At 54.0% G+C, this 18,675-nt stretch overlaps 2 protein-coding genes across 3 annotated transcripts in view; both read left to right on the forward strand.

Annotated features, from left to right (window-relative positions):
- Positions 1-3,160: 3,160 nt before the first annotated feature.
- On the forward strand, positions 3,161-10,286 carry LHX1 (LIM homeobox 1). The gene is made up of 5 exons (XM_017539854.2): positions 3,161-4,731; positions 6,658-6,884; positions 6,981-7,258; positions 8,577-8,742; positions 9,108-10,286. Exons 1-5 carry the CDS (start codon positions 4,562-4,564, stop codon positions 9,485-9,487), a joined length of 1,221 nt encoding a protein of 406 aa, XP_017395343.1. The 5' UTR covers positions 3,161-4,561; the 3' UTR covers positions 9,488-10,286.
- A 4,862-nt stretch (positions 10,287-15,148) lies between these two features.
- AATF (apoptosis antagonizing transcription factor) overlaps positions 15,149-18,675 on the forward strand; it is a 114,629-nt gene continuing 111,102 nt past the window's right edge. Inside the window, exons 1-2 of one of the 2 annotated variants that reach the window (XM_017539855.2) lie at positions 15,149-15,490; positions 16,467-16,658. In XM_017539855.2, the coding sequence (XP_017395344.1) occupies positions 15,400-15,490; positions 16,467-16,658 (283 nt within the window). In that variant the 5' untranslated portion in view covers positions 15,149-15,399. The remainder of the gene's footprint in view (positions 15,491-16,466; positions 16,659-18,675) is intronic. The other variant, XM_017539856.2, reaches the window with a different exon arrangement.

Consider the following 18,675-nt stretch of genomic DNA (forward strand, 5'->3'; position numbering starts at 1 on the left):
CCCGGGTTCTGACCAGGGTCCCTCTGGGGCTGATCGTCAAGGAGCTTCTCAAGAAGAGAAACCTGGACTGTGAAAGCCACCTCTTAGGCCCTCTGGGGCCGTATTAGGGGGTGCCTGGGAGGAGAGTGGAAAGGACTGTGCAATCACTGAGCTATCAGTGAAAATGACCCCTTCAGCATCTGGTCCAGAATGTACCGGTCCAGGGCCGTGTAAGTGGCTCTGGGGCTGTGGGACTTGGAGGACGTTGGGTAGGAATGCGCTTGTGTAGTTGAGGATGCAGACAGTAAGTGTGGCCGCGAAGATGAGGGGGAAGGTCGGTGCTCTTCGCTGAACGGACATCGGCTTAAATGCAGAGCTGAGCTGAGCGGCTTCGGAGATGGCGAATTGAGAAAGCCTTGTCAGTTTTCTCTCCATGTACCTGCGACCGATTGTGTTTTAAAATAAAAGCTCAATGGAAACGAAAACAAAACAAAACCCACGATTAGTCTAATGTGCTGTCCCTGTGGAGGAGTTAAATCTGGACTCCAAACCTAGAATCAGGAGCCCAGAGGCGCACTCTGCGTAGCGCTCCCAGACCCCTTGTAGACGCCAGGGTTGGCTCCTGCGGACCTGTTTACTGAGCCATCTGGACAACAGGACGAACAGAGCCTGACGCCCTAGAGCGAGCGTCCTGTGCTAACCCTCAACTCCCCTGCCTCGCTGGTCTGCCTGTGGGGAGGGGCCTTCTTTCCCCAACACTTAGGTCCCAAGGTTCTTGCACCCCCAAATGGATGGGGCAACCCCCTCCTACCCACCGGAGGGAGGTGACAGGCCTTGGGTTGAGGAAAGGCCGGCAGCCGGGTTCAGCTGTCGTCCGGTAGGTCCCACTGACCGCCCCACACTCCACTGCGACCCTTCTGCTTTGCATGAGAAGGAGCCCAGCTGGGGCGGGGGCGGAGGCGAGCCACCCGGGACTGGGGCTACTATAGGTTCCAGAAAGGGGTGGTTGGGTCCAAGGCGCTGGCGGCGAGAACCAGGACAGCTGCGGGGACCGGGAGAGAGTGAGGACAACCAGGCTGGATGAGACCCCTCCCGCAGGCCTCACGCAGCGCAGCAGGCTGGGAGGCGCCTGGGGGTCCGGGAGGAGGAAGTGAAGACCCGGTGCCACACGGCTTCTTTTGGTGTTTCCGGGGATGCCCGTTTCCTACCTACCGCCGGTCGGCTTCCGCCGGGAAGTGCCGGGTCCGCAGGAGGAGCGCGAAGCCGAGTCCGAGCCCGCGGAGCCCGCCCGCTAGGTCGGAGAACCGCCTTCTCCGTCCTCTGCCCTGCCCTGCACCGGAACCTGGGAGAGACCCGCGGAGACTGGCGGCGCGCGGGAGCTGACTAGTCCCCTGTGTCCCTCCGGCCCGCAGCTGGGCGCCCACAAGTGGTGTGGAGAAGGCGTTAGGGTCCCGGCACCCAGGGGTCAGGGCAGAACGCCAACGAGTCGCACTGCGGGTCTCTGCGGCTTCGGTTTCCAGTGACTTGGTGACGCCGGCGGCAAGGCGGGGGCTGCCTGTGGGCCTCGGGGTTGCTGGGCGGTGCGGGCGGAGTCAGCAAAGGGGCGTTGGCAGAGCCCTAAAACCCCACGGTCCCTCGGAGCTCAAGCCAGATTCGCTGTAGCAGCTTCCCGTTTCGTCCGAAGAGGGTATTCCATCTGCACAGCGAGACTCCCTGCCAGCCCGGGCTCATTGCGACTGCGCTTCCTCGAGCATTTCCCCGGTTTCAGCCTCGGTCTGGTCTGCGCACCGCGAGTGGGGTCCAAAGGCCGGTTCCACAATACCAGCCAGCTCCGGAGGGACGCCCACTCTCCTTGCCTTGCATGTTCTGGCCAAATGCGCCTTCTTAGCACCCCCTCCCCCGAAACCCCAATATGGGGAGCAAAAGTGGGACCGCCCAGCCCAACCACCTTCAGACTCCACTTCAGGAGAAATCCTGGTTAAGCCCACCCAGAACAGGTGTGGTCGAAACAGAATTTGGGGTTTGACTTGAGTGCTCCGAAGAACTAGAGTAACTCTTCCAGACGAAGGCACTCTAGACCAGGATCTGTCCGCCACCTCTGAGCAAATGCACACCCAGGGGCGGCGGTCCGGAGTTCCCAGCCAGAGCGGGATTAGGGAGTTTCGGGTTCACCGAGGAGTGAAGTATGGAGGGTGTGGTCTGCTGTTCTCTGGGGAAGTCGGTGCTAACCCGAAGCCTGGACAGGGAAGGACTAGGAAGCCGGGCACACGCTGCACATAAACTGCACACCCATCTACTGTAGCCTCTTCCTGGCGTCCCGGCACCCCCTTCCGCCTCTCCTCTTCCCACCGCCACGACCGCCACCCCCGGCCGCCGCTGGATCCCCCGGTTTCCCGCAGAGTCGTTTGTTTTTGTACGTTAGAGGTGTCTCCGGATCACAGTTTTCTCACAACTTTCTCGCCAAGATTGCAACTCCTTGCCCGAGGCGCTTCCCTGTCCACTCCTTCCCCCAAGCCAGCGCCGCGCCTCCGGTCTCCCCGCCCCCAGCAGGAAACCGCCCGAATCAACTTTGCGAGAGTGCTCTGCGGGAGGGAGACCTTCAGCTTGCCCAGGACTCAGACCCTGTGGACTTTGGATGGATTGGGGGAGGGGGCACAGAAAGAAGGACGGGAGGAGGGAGATTCCGCTGCTAATCGCCCCCTCCCCCTCCAAAGATGTGCGCTGTGCCTGGGACAAACTTCCAGGTCAAGAAAGTAAAGGGGGACAACGCCAACGGCCGCTGAATCGCAAAGCCCACCTGTGCAGCGCAGCCACCTGGGATTCCGGATCTTGCTACACCCCAGCCTTCCACAAGCCTCGGTCTTGGACTATACCCACTCTGCAGCAGAACTCGGGGCTCTGCCTGCGCATGACTCCCTGTCGCTTTCTGTCCCTCCCAACGAAACCGACGCCTTACCGGAGCAGGAGGGCTTCCAGGCACGGTGCTGCCCGCTGTCCGCGCCGCGCGGGGCCGCGGGTGCCGCCGCCACTGATCCTCTAAACGCGGTCTCCGCGCACTCTCCCGGGCCGGGGGATGCAGAATGGTTTACAGAGGGACCGCGAGGCGCTGATTGGTCGCAGGCCGCAGTGACGTCGGCGGGCGCTGCATTAAGGCGAGGGGGCTTCCAGAGCTCAGCCAACAGCCAGGAGCAGTCACCGAGCCGCCGGAGCTGGGGTGAGACGCGCCGGGGCGGCGACTGGGCCAGGAGGCCAGGGACCGAGGGACGCGCGCCCAGGGAGGGCCAGCAACTAGCCGCGGCCCGGGCGGCGATAGCAGCAGTCCGCACCGAGCCGTTCCAGCCGCCGGCCTACAGTAGCTGCTGCCCCGGGACATTTTTTAAAAAAGCTCTCCAAGCTGCCCCCCTCCTCCCCGACTCCTCCTGCTGCAAAAGAAAAACAAAAAAAGGAAGGAGGCTAGGAAGGAAACCCAGATTTGCCACCACAACGAAAAAAAGAAGGGGAACAGGAAAAGGACAGAAAGTCGAGCGACTGTGGGGTTAGACGGAGGCAGCCGGAGCGTGGGCCGAGCGATGCGGGGCTGCGCGCCCAGGCGGCCGCGAGCTGTGACTGGAGCCACGATGCACGGCCAGGCGCGGTGAGAAGCCAGCCCGTAGTGCCTCCCGAAGGAGCCCGGGCGCAGGGAGGGTCGCCCTGAGCATACGGAGGCCTCCAGGCAGGCCAAGGGCCGAGGTGACTGGGCTGGGGCGGTAGGGAAGGAGCGAGTGCGCCTGGCTGCCTCCGCCCGGAGTCGTCCCTCTCTGTTTTCGATTGACACAAACACTTCTCCAATAGCGGGGAACCCTAAGCAACAACAGCAAGCAACACCAAGATCTTCCTCCTACCGTCCTCTCTCTCCCTCCCCTCCGCGGTCTGCCCTCGCCCCCTCCCCTAGGCCCAGCGTGGGCCCTCGGCGCGCCCGGACCCGCAGCGCGATGCCGGCAGTTTAGGATCCAAAGCTTCTCTGCTCCTTTTGTTCTTTTCCTTTTTTTAAAAGAGGGGGGAAATCCCAGTGGTGGGCAGCCTGGCACGCACACACTCGCCCTCACACCCCGACAAAAGCAGATGCACTTTGACTTCTGACACCTCTACCTCAAGTCCGGGAGAACTCAGAGGCGCTTTCCTCGCAACCCGAGCTCGCCGAGTCGTCGTCTTCTTCTTCATCTCCGTTTTTATTTATTTATTTCCGTTCCCGCCGCTGGTCTCGGTGACCTTCACTCCTCCGCGGGCTCTGGGCAGAAGGGTCGGATTCTCGCCCGCCTGAGACTTCTTTTTCTCGCCCCGGGAGCTGAGGCGGCGCCGCTCCGCCCCGGGGCCCTGGGACTCCCCGGCTGCACACTCCACCAAGGCGCTCCCAGCCCCCGATCAGCCTCGTTTCCTTCCCCCTACTTTGATTTCCTGGTGCGGGTTTTGGCTTGTACGGCCGAGTGTGTCTCCTCTTTTTGGAGAGGTTGGGGAGCTCGTGCCGGTTGTCTTCAGGAGTCATCCCCTGGGCTCTACTTTGCCCCTCTCTCTCTCTGGGCCTCATCAGACCAAAGCAAAGACCATGGTTCACTGTGCCGGCTGCAAAAGGCCCATCCTGGACCGCTTTCTCTTGAACGTGCTGGACAGGGCCTGGCACGTCAAGTGCGTCCAGTGCTGTGAATGTAAATGCAACCTGACCGAGAAGTGCTTCTCCAGGGAAGGCAAACTCTACTGCAAGAACGACTTCTTCCGGTGAGTACTTCCCTCCTACGCCTCTGCTGCTGCCTCCCCGCGGGCCCTTCCCGGCCAGCTTCGGATCAGAGGTTAGCGTGGCCTCGCAGCCCAGTTAGGAGCTGCTTCTAGAGAGGGCAGCCAAGTCCCGCGGGCGCCCGCCTCTCCGCCAGCTGGCGCGCTGGGAGCCCGGGACGCGGCCCTGCTTGCATCCTGGAAACTATGGATCTGGGTTTGGCTGCACGTGCCTAGGAAGAAAGGGTCTGAGCCTGCCTTGGCCCAGAAGCCCCTTCAAGCTTGGAAGAGACAGGGCAGCCTCGGGCGTCGTAGCCCGGACTGCTGTCTTTCCCCGAGCCAAGCTCTGCAGCAACTGCATTCTCCAGGCCTTCCGGGTTGTTTGCCTTCCAGGCTGAGCCCAGGTTCGCTCCCAGCCACTACCTTTTCCGACCCTGAGCGGTCTTGGCGGGAAGCGCGGAACCTTTTGCGTGGAGTGTCTGCCCAGTCCGCGGCAGGAAAGAACTTGGCCTTAAGGCAGATCCTGCACGCCTGGGGGTCTTCCCCAACCCCGGACCTGCCTCCGAATGCAGACCTGGGCAAATAGCTGCACTGTAGCCTGCGAAGCATCCGTAGTTTTTTCCTGCTTCCCTGGCTGCCGAAGTTGGCGGGTGGTTCGGCTTCAGCCCCAGGCGACTCCGACTCCCGCGAGCTCCGCTCAATAGCCCTCCTAGGAACTGCCAGCCACAGCCAGCACCCTCCTTGCTGAAACCTGGGGGAAAGCCGAGACCCCCAGCTTGCTGGTGGGGAGGCTTCTCCCTACTCCCCTTATCCGTTTAGCATTTTAATTATATTGTGTTACACTCACAATTTTGCTGCTCTATCCACACAAACACACAAGTCAGCAGAGAAGAACAGGCGCAAATGCAAATTGTAATTTCACCCAAAGGATGTGAAATCTCGCAGTTTATTCAGCTGACTTGGGGTTTCTGCTTTTCTGAGTTTGTGATCATAGTTCAAATCAGGGAGCAGGGATGAAGAGGAATTCAAAGCCACTCAGAGCGCCAAGGCGCCCTGTCCCCAGTGCCGTTCCAGGACTCGTGGCTGGGCTTGGGCTGCGTGGACCGTGGAGCAAAGCTTCGTGCTCGCTGGTGTTTCGGGAGAACGCATGGGCTGACCCTTTGAGCCTCCGCGGGCTGCTCCGGGTTTCCTCTGCAATGACTGGATCATAGCGGGAGGGTGGCAAACCGTACTCGTAGTACCTGCTGCCAGTGGGTCCCTGAGGCCTGGCTTCCACAACCCGCGGCAGGGCGCCCAGAGCCAGCTCCCGCGCCTCCCGCTTTCGCCAACTTGCCCCGCTTGAGGCAAGCGCGTGTCGGCGGGAGGGCTCTAAGGACCCTACGGCCACGGCCACGGCGGGGGTGGGGGGCGCGGGCTTTCCGCGGCTATGTTTGTTTACCCACAGCGGGACTAGACCTCACCAACCCCGAGTACGCGGGTCCTTTTGCGATGAAAGAGAGAAAAGCGGTGCCTCGGGCACGTTTATATGGAGCTCTAATTAGAATTCGACTTTTCTGAATCTAATCGGAAAATAAGTGTCCCCTGTTCCCCTCCTCATGGGTCACTGCCTTGCCACCTTCTTTAGACGATGCTTCTTTCCTCTGGGATGAGGCTGGGAGTGAGGCTGGGGCTTGCGGGGCAGCTTGGGCCCCTGGCTCTAACCGCTTGTATCTGCTCCCTGACTTTTCCCTGGTGCCACTCTCTCTCCTGCTGCCTCCTCACCTGTTTAATCGGAATTCTGCCACTCTTTCTCTCTCTCTCTTCCCTTCTTTCCCCGCTCCATTCCTCCTCTCCTACTTCCTCTACTTTGGACATCTTTCCCCTCTCTGGCGATCATCTTTCTCCCCGTCTGTCTCCCCTTGCCCCTGGCTGACACCCCCCCTGCCCTCGCAGGTGTTTCGGTACCAAATGCGCGGGCTGCGCGCAGGGCATCTCCCCTAGCGACCTGGTGCGGAGAGCGCGGAGCAAAGTGTTTCACCTGAACTGCTTCACCTGCATGATGTGTAACAAGCAGCTCTCCACCGGCGAGGAGCTCTACATCATCGACGAGAATAAGTTCGTCTGCAAAGAGGATTACCTAAGTAACAGCAGTGTTGCCAAAGAGAACAGCCTCCACTCGGGTGAGGCTCCAATTCCCGACTGGCTAGGGCAGACGGGTCCTGGGGGAGGAAGGCTCGCCAAGGCCCCGGGCTCACCTGTCCCTTCCCTCTTCTCAGCCACCACCGGCAGTGACCCCAGTTTGTCTCCGGATTCCCAAGACCCGTCGCAGGACGACGCCAAGGACTCGGAGAGCGCCAACGTATCAGACAAGGAAGGGGGTAGCAACGAGAATGACGACCAGAACCTGGGCGCCAAGCGGCGGGGACCGCGCACCACCATCAAAGCCAAGCAGTTGGAGACGCTGAAGGCTGCCTTCGCTGCTACACCCAAGCCCACCCGCCATATCCGCGAGCAGCTGGCGCAGGAGACCGGCCTCAACATGCGCGTCATTCAGGTCAGGCCCCAGCACGCCTCTCCATCCCACAGAGGCCCACACTACCACTCTGGGCACCCAGGCCGAGCCCAGGAGGGCCCAGAATCCAGAGAGAAGTGAGAGATGGAGTCTGGAGGTGGGGTGTCTAGACACATCCCGACCCTGCTGCACCTGTGAAATGCCTGATGCCCTCCAGTATCTAGAAAGCCTTCTTCCCAGCCCAAGAGAGGTGATAGTGGCAGTGGAGGGGGAGGGGCGGGAGCTCAGCCAGAGGCTGTTGAACATTCAGGAGAGAGCTGGGACCTCTCTTTCTGCACATACCCCACCCCAGCCTCGGGTTTGGAAGGGTCAGAGAAGTCCCAGTGTCCACCAGAGTCAATCAGTTCTTCTGCCTTCTGCACAAAGTGAACTCCTTCTAACTCCAACTTTGTGATCACTTGCTCCAATTAGACAAGCCCCAGATCAGGGACTTCCCCTCCAAAGAGAGGTGGTTCCACCAAGAATCAGCTCTGCTTCAAGCAGTTTGGAGTGAAATGGGGAGGAGAGGCCTCCTGGAGGCAGCTGGGCCTGTGGGTGGAAAGGAGGCAAGACTGCTGAACCTCCAGGCTGGAGGGAGTCTCTGGCTCAGTGCTAGGTGTCCGGTTCACTGGGCCTGGATGCCCTGCGTGGGTGTGGGTGGATGTGCCAGCCTGGGAGGCTAACTGTGCACATGCACATGTGTGCAGGCGGAAGGCCCTGAGTCCTACAGGAGACTGAGAACCTGTGTGCATGAATGAGAAGTTGTGTGTCTGTGTCAGTATTGGCAAGAGGCTGCGGATAAGTATGTTCGGCACTGAGATGTGCATGGGTGTGACAAGGAGATTGTGGGTTTTGGTATCACAGGCTGTTTCTGTGTCTGACACGGTTGGGGGGAGTGTTGCTGCAAGAGACCATGAAATGGAAGCTCGGTGTGTGTCTGACATTATTTTGGAGAGATGTAGTGTCTCTGTGTGTACAGCCCCGGAGAAGCTGTAACTGTGATAGTGTGACTGTTAGAAAAACCCCAGCTATACTACAACTGCCCCCCCTCCAGACAGGGCAGACTGTCCAGGTCCTCCTGTGGGATTCCTGCTCACCATTGGCTCAGGGCCCGCCCTGAGTGGTCCTAGTCAGAGATCGCACTGTCACCACTACCCTATACACTACACCGACACACACACACACACACACACACACACACACACACACACGGAATCAGTCAGCCGGGCGGTAGAGAGGGAGAGGTGCTGGCTAGGCAGGGAGGGCCCCGGGATCGGGGGATGGAGTCTCGGTGGCCTCATGCTGCCGCCCTGTGCTGTAGGTCTGGTTCCAGAACCGGCGCTCCAAGGAGCGGAGGATGAAGCAGCTGAGTGCGCTGGGCGCCCGGCGCCACGCCTTCTTCCGCAGTCCGCGCAGGATGCGGCCGCTGGTGGACCGCCTGGAGCCGGGCGAGCTCATCCCCAACGGCCCCTTCTCCTTCTATGGAGGTGGGTGTGCGCCGACTGGCGGGGCGCGGCCCGGTCGGGGCGGGCTTCGCAGGAAGCGGGTGGCGGCGCGGGGGCCACTGGAGAGTCGGGGCGAGTAGGGCGAAGGATGGGAGTAAATCAAGGGGAGGCGGCGGGACCGAGGGCCCAATTCCTGGCCTTGAAGGACGGGGGTGGCTAGTAAGGGGCAGCTCCGGAGCTTGCGCCCAGTCTCCTCCCTGCAACCAGGCTCGCGGGGGCGCTCCGCGGTTGGCGAGTTCCCCGAATGGCCTTCCCCAGCCCGCTCCAGGGCGCGCCTTCACTCCCTTGCGCTCCCGCCCGCCCCCTGCCCGGCCCTGACGTCCTGCTCCCTCCCCGTCGCTCCGCAGATTACCAGAGCGAGTACTATGGGCCCGGGGGCAACTACGACTTCTTCCCGCAAGGCCCCCCGTCCTCGCAGGCCCAGACGCCAGTGGACCTACCCTTCGTGCCGTCGTCTGGGCCGTCCGGGACGCCCCTGGGTGGCCTGGAGCACCCGCTGCCGGGCCACCACCCGTCGAGCGAGGCGCAGCGGTTCACCGACATCCTGGCGCACCCACCCGGGGACTCGCCCAGCCCCGAGCCCAGCCTGCCCGGGCCTCTGCACTCCATGTCGGCCGAGGTCTTTGGGCCCAGCCCTCCCTTCTCGTCGCTATCGGTCAACGGTGGGGCAAGCTACGGGAACCACCTGTCCCATCCCCCCGAAATGAACGAGGCGGCAGTGTGGTAGCGGGGTCTCGTACGGTCCGTGGAGTTCGTGGTTGTACAGAAATGAACCTTTATTTAAGAAAAATAGAAAAAAGAAAAAAACGTAAAAAGCAAGTCCCCACCCCCTTCCTCCAGCCTCGAGAACCTTTCTCCTTCTGGGGAGACCAGATGGAAAAGGGGGACAAGAAATAGGATCCAAATCGGCCTCGAGGTGGGACTAAGATCCACGCACGGGCTGCCGAGGTGCAGAACTGGGGCTCCCCAAGGGAAACGCAGACCTCTCCCTACCTCCCACCTGGACCCGGATCCGTGGACAGACCCCGAGGGCGAGGGCGTGTGCGCCCGGAAGGCGGGCGGCAAAAAGACGCCCATGGCAGCCATTGGTGATGCCAGGAGCCGTAGGGAGGGAGGCCGTGAGCGCAGCCGGGGGAGGGACGTGAAGCGGCCCAGGGCGCTCCCCGGCCAGCCAGGAGGATTCTAGCTCTGGGACAGCCCTCATTAGTGTTGTCTCAGAGTTCAACAACAGTGACGACAAACTCTTATAGCTTCAGAAACGCCGACCTGCCGTGCATCAGGTGGGACTATATATATATATATTATTTTTGTCTATCTGGATTTTTGGTTTTTGGTTTTGCCAAAATTGCAAGATTCTAAATGTAAAGCCCTCAGTATCAACTCTTCTACCTTCACAAAACTACACACACACACATACACACATACACGGACACACTAGATAGGATGGTCTCCCGCCAGACCGCTCAGTAAAATGACTTGAACATCAGCTATACAAGAAAAATATTCTACCTTTACACACACAAAAAAATTTTTAAAAAGACTATTGAACTAAAAACAGTCAACTGTTTACGTATAATGTTAAATTCAGGAGTTCAGTGTTTTACTAATATATCCTGTTTTGAAACCTCTTGTTCGAAAACAAAATGTTTTGAGCAATCAACCAAAATTGTTCCTTTTCTTTTCCTGTAGATGTTCTGACAGATTTGCAGGGCTTTCGGCTCACTGTGCTAGTATGTAAAAAGGTGTTGTTTACACGAGGCAAAGAGAAAACATGCTATTCAGACAGTTGCCAAATAGAATAATTATAGCACAAATACTGTAAAGGTGCCTGGCACCAGCAACCGGAGAAAGTGTTTAAAAAAAAAAAAGTGTTACAAGGTTTAAAAAAAAAACATCTTTGCTAATTTTTTGTCCTGTTGAACATTCATGGAATTGTTAATATGACTTATATAGACCCACACAGGTTTTATTTTTGTGTCTTTAAAATAAAAGTCCAAAATATTTAAATTTTATGGTCAAATATGCAGTCAACAGCTGCTACTTTTTTCTTTATATATTAAATTTCTCATATGTCTTTTATTGTTCTAATAAACCTAAGCTTGTGTGACCTCCAGTGCATATTAGACCATTCACTGTATGAAAGAAAACATGTTGAATAAATTTGTGAGTTTTTAATAAAAATAGAAAATCTGATGTTTAGATAATTGGTGTGTTATTTGATGTTTTCAAAGGGGAGCCCTGATAGGGAGCTGAAGAGGTCCTCAGAAGCCAGGTGGAAAAGAGAGGCAGGATTGGGGTGATATATCTGTTTTTGCCTTGGCTGTGGCTGAATCCTTTTGCTAATGCCAGCCAAGCTTTTCTCTGTGGCTTCCTGCTGTTATTAGCTACAGATTTGCATTCTGTGGATTTAACTGACACCATTGAAGAGATTTTTGCTGATAAGTTAATATAGAATTTGAAATAGAAATCAAATCCATGGCTAAAAAATGAGTGGTCCAGGTCTGTGATTAGGCATGAGATCTAAGGCATTCCCTCTTTCACTCTCCCTGCACATGCAAAACTGGGCTTGTGAATATCAGATACTTGTAAATACATAGTTAGAGGTGGTCCTTTTCAGTTTCAATTCATTTCCCATAGATAATCCGGCTTACTAATTTGGTGGTTTGAAAGATAATGTAATGGCTTTCTAATTTGGTGGTTTGAAAGGTAATGTAAAATGAATGTGTAGTACAGCTAGAAAGGAAATACTTTAATCCTTTCACAGAACTGATATGAAATTGTTGTTTTATAGTATTTGTTACCTTTGAAGTTCCCCAGAAAGAAAACTATTTTGCCTGGCACAAGATACATATTGTTTCTCTGAAAGATGAACAACAACAACAAAAAAACGAATATAGAAATCAAATTTCAACTGGGAATTGCCATAGGTTCTAGAAGTAGCTCAATTCTTTCCAGTCCTTCCCTAGACTTGGAAGAAATTTGAATATTTTATCTACTATGAAATATTCTTATGGATGTGTGTGTTTTAATATCAGATGCTATTAAGAGTTCCAGAATTTCCTTTCCATATCACCTAGATTTCACCCTGGATTATTTATTTTCTTATTTAAAAAGTCAAAGGTTTGACATTAAACGGTATATAATTTCCAGTGCTGTTTTCAAATTTTGTTAAGACACAGCCAAGTTTATCCTTCCTGCAGAGAGAGCTTTAAAATAAGCAACATTTCACTGCATCCATACGATGGCTTATCTAATGGGGGAGGAGGCTATCAGGAGGAATCTGGCAATGTTCTTTCAAAAATAAAAATTTATAAAATACAGAAAAGACTCTGGAAACTCCTAGCCTCTGCATGCAGTACATTTCTTTATTTGCTTTATATGCAATCACTGGATCGGCTTGTTTTTACCTTTTTAGCATTTATATACATTAAATCATAGCTAACTTATTCATTATAGACGCTACTCCCTAGCCCCCTTTAAAGACAATCATTTAACTGAACTGGGCGCATTGGGAAGCTGCATTTTCCTATCAAGGCTGCTGAATTATTTAGCAGCTTTATTGTGGAATCGGGGTATTTAATAAGAAGCGTTTCCGAGTTGAGCACACGATGTGGATTCGATTCTTCTAACTCGGTGGCAGTGGCGCAGTCTCTCCACTCGGCGCGGGATTCTGAATCCTGGCGAAAACCCGAACAGGTGGCAATGCTCAGCAGTCAAATTTGGAGCCGAAGGCTCTGAGGAGGAGGCCTGAAAATGTCAGGGCCTGTTCCCCTCCCCATCAGTGATGTGCTGCCCCTCTGGCCCCAAGGCGCGGGGAGGCGCGGCACCATCCCCAGGCGGAGCTCCCGGGCGAGGCGCAGGAGGAGGGAAGCGCCACTGCGGTCCCCTCTAGCCTAGAAGGGCAGCCTGGTTTCTCCCTGCGGCCATCTTAAAGCACCACCTCTGTGCCTCCTGCCACCTGCCTTCAGGGTTCCAGCAGCGGGGAGCCCCCGTCTGCTCTGGCAAGGGAGCTGAAGCTCACCCACCCAACTTCTCTGGGCTGGCTACCGCTGGGGAGCTGCTTCCGGTGAGGCACTTGGGCAAGTATTACCCGTGGAGAGCCAGGACAGGCATTGCCAGGGGCTGGGACCTGAGGGTGGACAGCATCTGAGGAGGGGCAAGTGGGAACTTGGTTTTCCTAAACTCTTGAAACTCCTGGTCAAGCGAGCAGACAGTTGTTTGGGACAACTGGAAGGTGTCACTCCTGCCCATCATCTGCTGTGCCTAATCACCTGCCACTTTGCAGCCCTCAGAGAGCAGGCAGAGGGACTGTGGACTGGGCGTCCCAACGCCTTCTCTGGAGAAGGCTGTTCTGTTGGGGAACTGCTCGCCCTTATTCTCTTCTCCCTGTTCCTCTCATCTCTAGAGCAGTCAGGGGTTGAAACTCCTTGCCACAGTCCACTCTCCATCTCCTACCCTAGCAAGAAGCCCTTCCTGCACCATCTCAAGACACTGGAATTCAGGTAGGGAGGGGCCCCCAGAGGGAGTATTTGAGAGTTTGCTCCCCTGTCCCGCGCCTCAACTACTCTCAGTTGCATCTTAATTCCTAGAATTATTTCCTCTTCCCTCCACTTCTGGAGTCCTCTTTCTACCTTCAGTATAAGCCCAGGCAAGCATTTTGGGGGATGTGTGTGACAGTAGGACAGTCTCGATTCCTTGCTAAAATGGCTTCTGAAGTCAGTAGGGACCAGGACAGGGAAGGGAGAGTAAGTAAACAGGTCTATGGCATTTTCTGCAGAGTATTTGCCCAGCAGAGCCCCCAAATTGGCCAGCAGTGTCCTGTTTGCATGACAGCTTAGAGGTGGTCTCTGCACTGCTTCACCTCCCTTTCTCTCTTCTTCCTTCTCTTTACCTTGAAGGCCAGGTTTCTAAGCATTATAAGCGCCCAAAATAGCAAGGGAAGAGGAAAGCAGGAGGTAGTTTCTTAAATGTGGGGTTTGAAGCCCAAGGCAATAGCACCTCACCCAGGCCCAAGGAGCACACTTTTGCTCAGGAGGCCCAGATGCAGGCACAAGACTGCAATTAGAGGAAAACAAGAAACTGTCCTCCTAGGCTGAGTTCTCTTATGAATGGTAAAAAGCAGTTTTCTTCTCCTGAGTCCCCTGCCTAGCCTGGCATTCTTTTCCTTCCATATCTGAGGGCGTTTACCCTCAGTCAGGTTCTCCTTCCCCTCTGCAGCCCTGGCTGTCTTCATTCTTCAAGAGCCACTTTACAGGGACATGGAGCGGGCTCCACTAAAGTGGTGTCCTCTCATTGCTCTTGACCCTGAGGGCATATGATGATTGTGAAAGTCAGGAATCCTCTCTTCCCTTGGTTTCCATGGGAGACAGTGGGAAGCTGAGGGTTCCCCGGTTGTTCAGCTGTGGGATCCAACTGGCCTGGGCTGTACCCAAGAAAGGGGACTACCAGAGTGCACCACTAACGTCTCTTTTCTGGATCTTTTTGAGGTAGATTCTGTTTAGAGGGTTCTAAGTCTCCACAGGCAACATACAACGGATACTTTGTACTCACACTTATCCCTTATTGCTGCTTCTGTTTACATGTTTGTCTATCCTCCTAGGCTCATCACGGTGGGGAGAGAATCCAACTTACTTATCTTGTATCTTATCTAGCAGTGCCTGCCACATAGTGGGCAGTCAGGGAATGCTTGATGAAGGAAAGAGGATGTAAAGGGATTGTGTCTTTCCGGGTGCAATTACCTTTATACTATTAAGTCCATATTTTAAGTCTGCCTCTCTAACAGTAGACCTGAATTTTTCTGCATCTGTGCACCTGTTTAAGGTGTCTGAGTATGCCCTCATCTCTGAACGGCAAAGTAATCAATACCGAGGGGTGCGCAGTGGAGTAATCCACACCCCACCCCGAGCAAGGATACTTGGAGAAGCTACAGAAACTACTTTTAGCCACAGGGATTCCTAAGTATTCCCATTAATAAAGACCCCAGCAGTCCGCCGCACACTTACACATGCATATCTCTGACACAGGATCCCCCAATCCTGGCCGCTGAAGGGCGAGAGGTGTGTGCCTCAGACTACTCTAAATTGCGAAATGTCAAACCTGTTTTGGGTCCCAGTCCCTGCGTGCCCGAGTGCGCACCCGCCGTTCGAGCAGCTTACGCTTTACTCCCTCCTCCTTCCCAAATCAGCCACCGTGGGCCACGGCTACGCTATGCTTTATTCCTAAGCGAATCTCCCACAAATCTCGAGGCATATTTTGTGCATGGGGATACCGGCCGCGCGCATCGCAATCCCGGCTCAGCGCCAGAAGCGGTCACGTGCCCTCGCGCGCTTCCGCACCGCCTCTTCCCCCGCGCGCGCGCGCGCACACGCACACGCGTCCGCACCGCTCCAATCCCTTCAACCTTCTGCGCGCTTCCGCCTTCATCCTAGCAACGCCCGTGGTGACGCGCAGGCCCCGCCCCCTCCCGCGCGCCTCCCGGAAGTTGCCGGTCCAGAGCTGTAGGGTGGCCTCCGCGCGGTCTCTGGCGGTGTCGGGGAATCGGATTCGGGCGAGAGGAGCAGGCTGAGAGGGAGCTTCGGGGTCGGGGGTTGGGCCACACATTCACGTGCGCTGGGCGGAGTGGACCGGGACCTGGTGAAGATGGCGGGGCCGCAGCCCCTGGCGCTGCAACTGGAGCAGTTGTTGAACCCGCGACCGAGCGAGGCGGACCCCGAGGCGGACCCCGAGGAGGGTGAGGCTCGACTGAGGCAGGCCACGTGCGGAGCGGTGGGCCGGGCCCTCTGGGGCCCCGGGGAGGCCTGGAAGGGGCGTGCGCGAGGCCGCCGGGCCTGTGCTCCTTCGCTTGGCTCAGAGGAACCTCGCCTCCCGCGGGGGTGTCCCCCGGGCGCGGGAGGAGGGCTTCGGCTTCTTTTCACACGTACTCGAAACTTGGTGCTCGGCCGGGGGGCGGAACAGACCGAGGGCTCAGGCCAGGAGGAGCTGGACTTCGGGTTCACTTGCTCCAGGGCTGTTGGAGGGACCCAGAGAGTCTGCTTGCAGGTTGGAAGTCAGCTTTGAGGATGCCCTTATACTGGCATTGCATTAGAAAGGGGGAGAAGAAAGTCGCATGTTTTTAACTCTGGTTGCCCATTAAAACTAAGTTGGAGACTGATGGAAGGATTCTCTGGTGCTGTTTAAGCCTCTTGAGGTCTCAAGACCCTTGCTTCGTGGCTGATGACTGAGACTGCTGTTCTGTAAGCTGATGTTGAGAGTCTAGCTGGGGGTAATCCTGCTTTAGACTTGAGTCGGAAGTGTGAGAAAGGGAGAATAGGGACCGATAAATGTGAGTGCTGAACCGTGTTGAAGGAACCTGGGGCTGTTTAGCCAGAATAAGCAAAGAAAACTCCCCGAAGAATGGGATGGAGAGGAGAACGTGATGGCTGATTGAAGACATTGGAGTGGCTGTCACACATGGAAGAGGAATTCAACTAGTTTGGTAGGATCCAAGGTATAGAAATATATCCTACCAGTAGATGTGGGGAGTCAGCTTTCTGTTTAGAAACAGCAATAAGACAGTGTTCTACTTTGGGAGAGAATGAATTTCCTATTCCTGGAAGTTGGTGGGGATTTTGCAGAGGATGTTCAAGTATGAGATGAATGGGTCGACTGGGGTTCCCATGAAAGTTTCTGCTAACTTGTTCTGATTGCTTTTCCCTCTCCCCCAACAGCCACTGCTGCCAGAGTGATTGACAGGTTTGATGAAGGGGAAGATGGGGAAAGTGATTTCCTAGCAGTGGGTAGCATTAGAAAATGGGCATCAGCCTCCCTCTTGGACACAGACAAAAGGTATTGCGGCAAAACCACCTCTAGAAAAGCATGGAATGAAGACCATTGGGAGCAGACTCTGCCAGGATCATCTGGTGAGTAGACATTTTTGCGTGGAACTTTTTCTTCCCTAATTTTTTTAGCATTAAAATCCTCCCGCCACCCGCCATGATCTCAGCAAGACTACTCTGCGTCCTCCTACCTGTTATCTTAGGAGAAACCATTGATTTGGTATTAGAAAGGGTGTTAGAGGTCACGTCATTTCACTTCATAAGGAATCTAAAGCCCAGAGTGATTAAGTTGCTATACTCCTTATGTTCAGACTAATGGCTCACCCTAAAATGGAGTGACAGAGGAGGCAGTGGATACTGGATATTGGAGAGGGTTATGAGCTGAAAAAGCACTGTGTCTGATGAGCATGTTACCCTCGAATTGCGACCCCTGTCCTTCGGTTTTTCAGGTCTTGCGTTGAAGCACTGTGTAATACTAGTTATTTGTGAAACTCATTTTTTGCCATTGTAAAAATCACATAATCCTTCTTTTCCCTGCAAAAGAGTTAGGAGTTTGTGTGCTTATAGTTTTAAAGAATTATAAGTTTCTCAGAGTGGAAGAAAGGGCTAGATATGGTGATTATTGAGAGAATGCCATTTGTTTTCCTATTGAAAGGTCAGGGGTGTCATGTTGAGAATCCACAGATAATATAAAATGAACTATCATTTAGGTTATAATATCTATGATTTAGTCCTTGATATAGCTCTGGGAGCTCCTGATAACCTCATTTCATATTCTTTGCCTAGAGACTGATAAAGGGACCAATCATGAGACAAATGTAATATTTATTGAGTTCTCACCATGCATCAGGCACTGACGAGCTCTACAATTTAAATTCTAAGAGCCTGGGACACACTAAGTCCTCAAAAAACAATGTTATAACATTACCTGGAATTAGACAGATTTTTATAAAAAAAAAAATCATCACTATGTCTATCACCTAATTTAATCCTCCCAATCTCCCACAAGGTTATTACTACTTAGTCCCATTTTACCGGTAAGCAAATTGAGGGACAAGTTGGTTAAGTAACTTTGCTCAAGGTCATATAGTTAGCGGAAGAACCAGGATTCAAATGAAGGCCATCTGACTCCAATATATACAATTTAGTAAACACTGTATGGATGTTTCTTAATCTGAGAAATGGCAGACATTCAAAGAATTTAAATAACAATTTCTGTTTACTGTTTTGGCACTTAGTTTTTGTGTTTATATTTTTGACAGCTTTGTCTGTGTCTTAAGTTTATGTCTAACTCTTTAAAGAAGTGCTGAAAGACTCATCACATTTTCCTAAAATCTTTATTTTATTCAAGAAAGTTTTTCGAAACCAGTCCCTGGATCTAAGACTCGTGGCTTGCAACACATGGGGCTTTTATGTTAAACCTTGGAACAGATTGGATACACTGTCAAAACCTCTAAGTATCAGATGATGCTCTAAGCATGAGTAAAACCAGGAGCCTTAACTTGCACTCTATCTGCTATAGGATCAAGATCAGAGTCCTCATGAAAGACAAAGACCCTTCTTGATTTGGTCCCTGAGCAACTTTCTGGTCTCATCTCCCATCACTTCCTGTGCATTCTGCACTCTAGTGCAGTTTCCTGTTTTTCTTACCCCTTCTTTGTCTCTGAGCTGTTCCTTATGCTTCATAAGTAAAATTATGTCTCCTTCTCCACATGAAACCATCCCCCACCTTTCCAGGAGAGTTAGGTGGTTCCATCTCCATATACTGTGTGCTAATGGCATTGTCATATAATTATTGACATGCATATCTACCATTCCTACCAGACCATGAACTCCCCTGCGGATATTAAATTCTATTTGCCTTTCCTTAGCCTCCGGCTCATAATAAGTGCTTAATAAGTATTTAGTAAATAGGGCACATGGGTGTGATAGATTGTACATTTTTTCAGATCAGGTTTGGGAAAACTGGTAATTCTCTAACACCAGCTGAAATGTTACTGTTCTTCAAGGGCGATACCAAATGCCAGCTCTTCCTTATAACTTTGCTTGAATTCACTTGCCCCACCATTAAAATTTCTCACTCTATGGGTTACTGAAATTT

Source organism: Cebus imitator, unplaced genomic scaffold (genome assembly GCF_001604975.1).
Source record: "Cebus imitator isolate Cc_AM_T3 unplaced genomic scaffold, Cebus_imitator-1.0 Scaffold121, whole genome shotgun sequence".
NCBI lineage: Eukaryota > Metazoa > Chordata > Mammalia > Primates > Cebidae > Cebus > Cebus imitator.

Coding starts and splice junctions, on each gene's coding strand:
- LHX1 (XM_017539854.2), top strand. CDS start 4,562: ATGGTTCACTGTGCCGGCTGCAAAAGGCCCATCCTGGACCGCTTTCTC. Junction 4,732..6,657: donor TGCAAGAACGACTTCTTCCG/GTGAGTACTTCC, acceptor CTGCCCTCGCAG/GTGTTTCGGTACCAAATGCG. Junction 6,885..6,980: donor AGAGAACAGCCTCCACTCGG/GTGAGGCTCCAA, acceptor CCCTCTTCTCAG/CCACCACCGGCAGTGACCCC.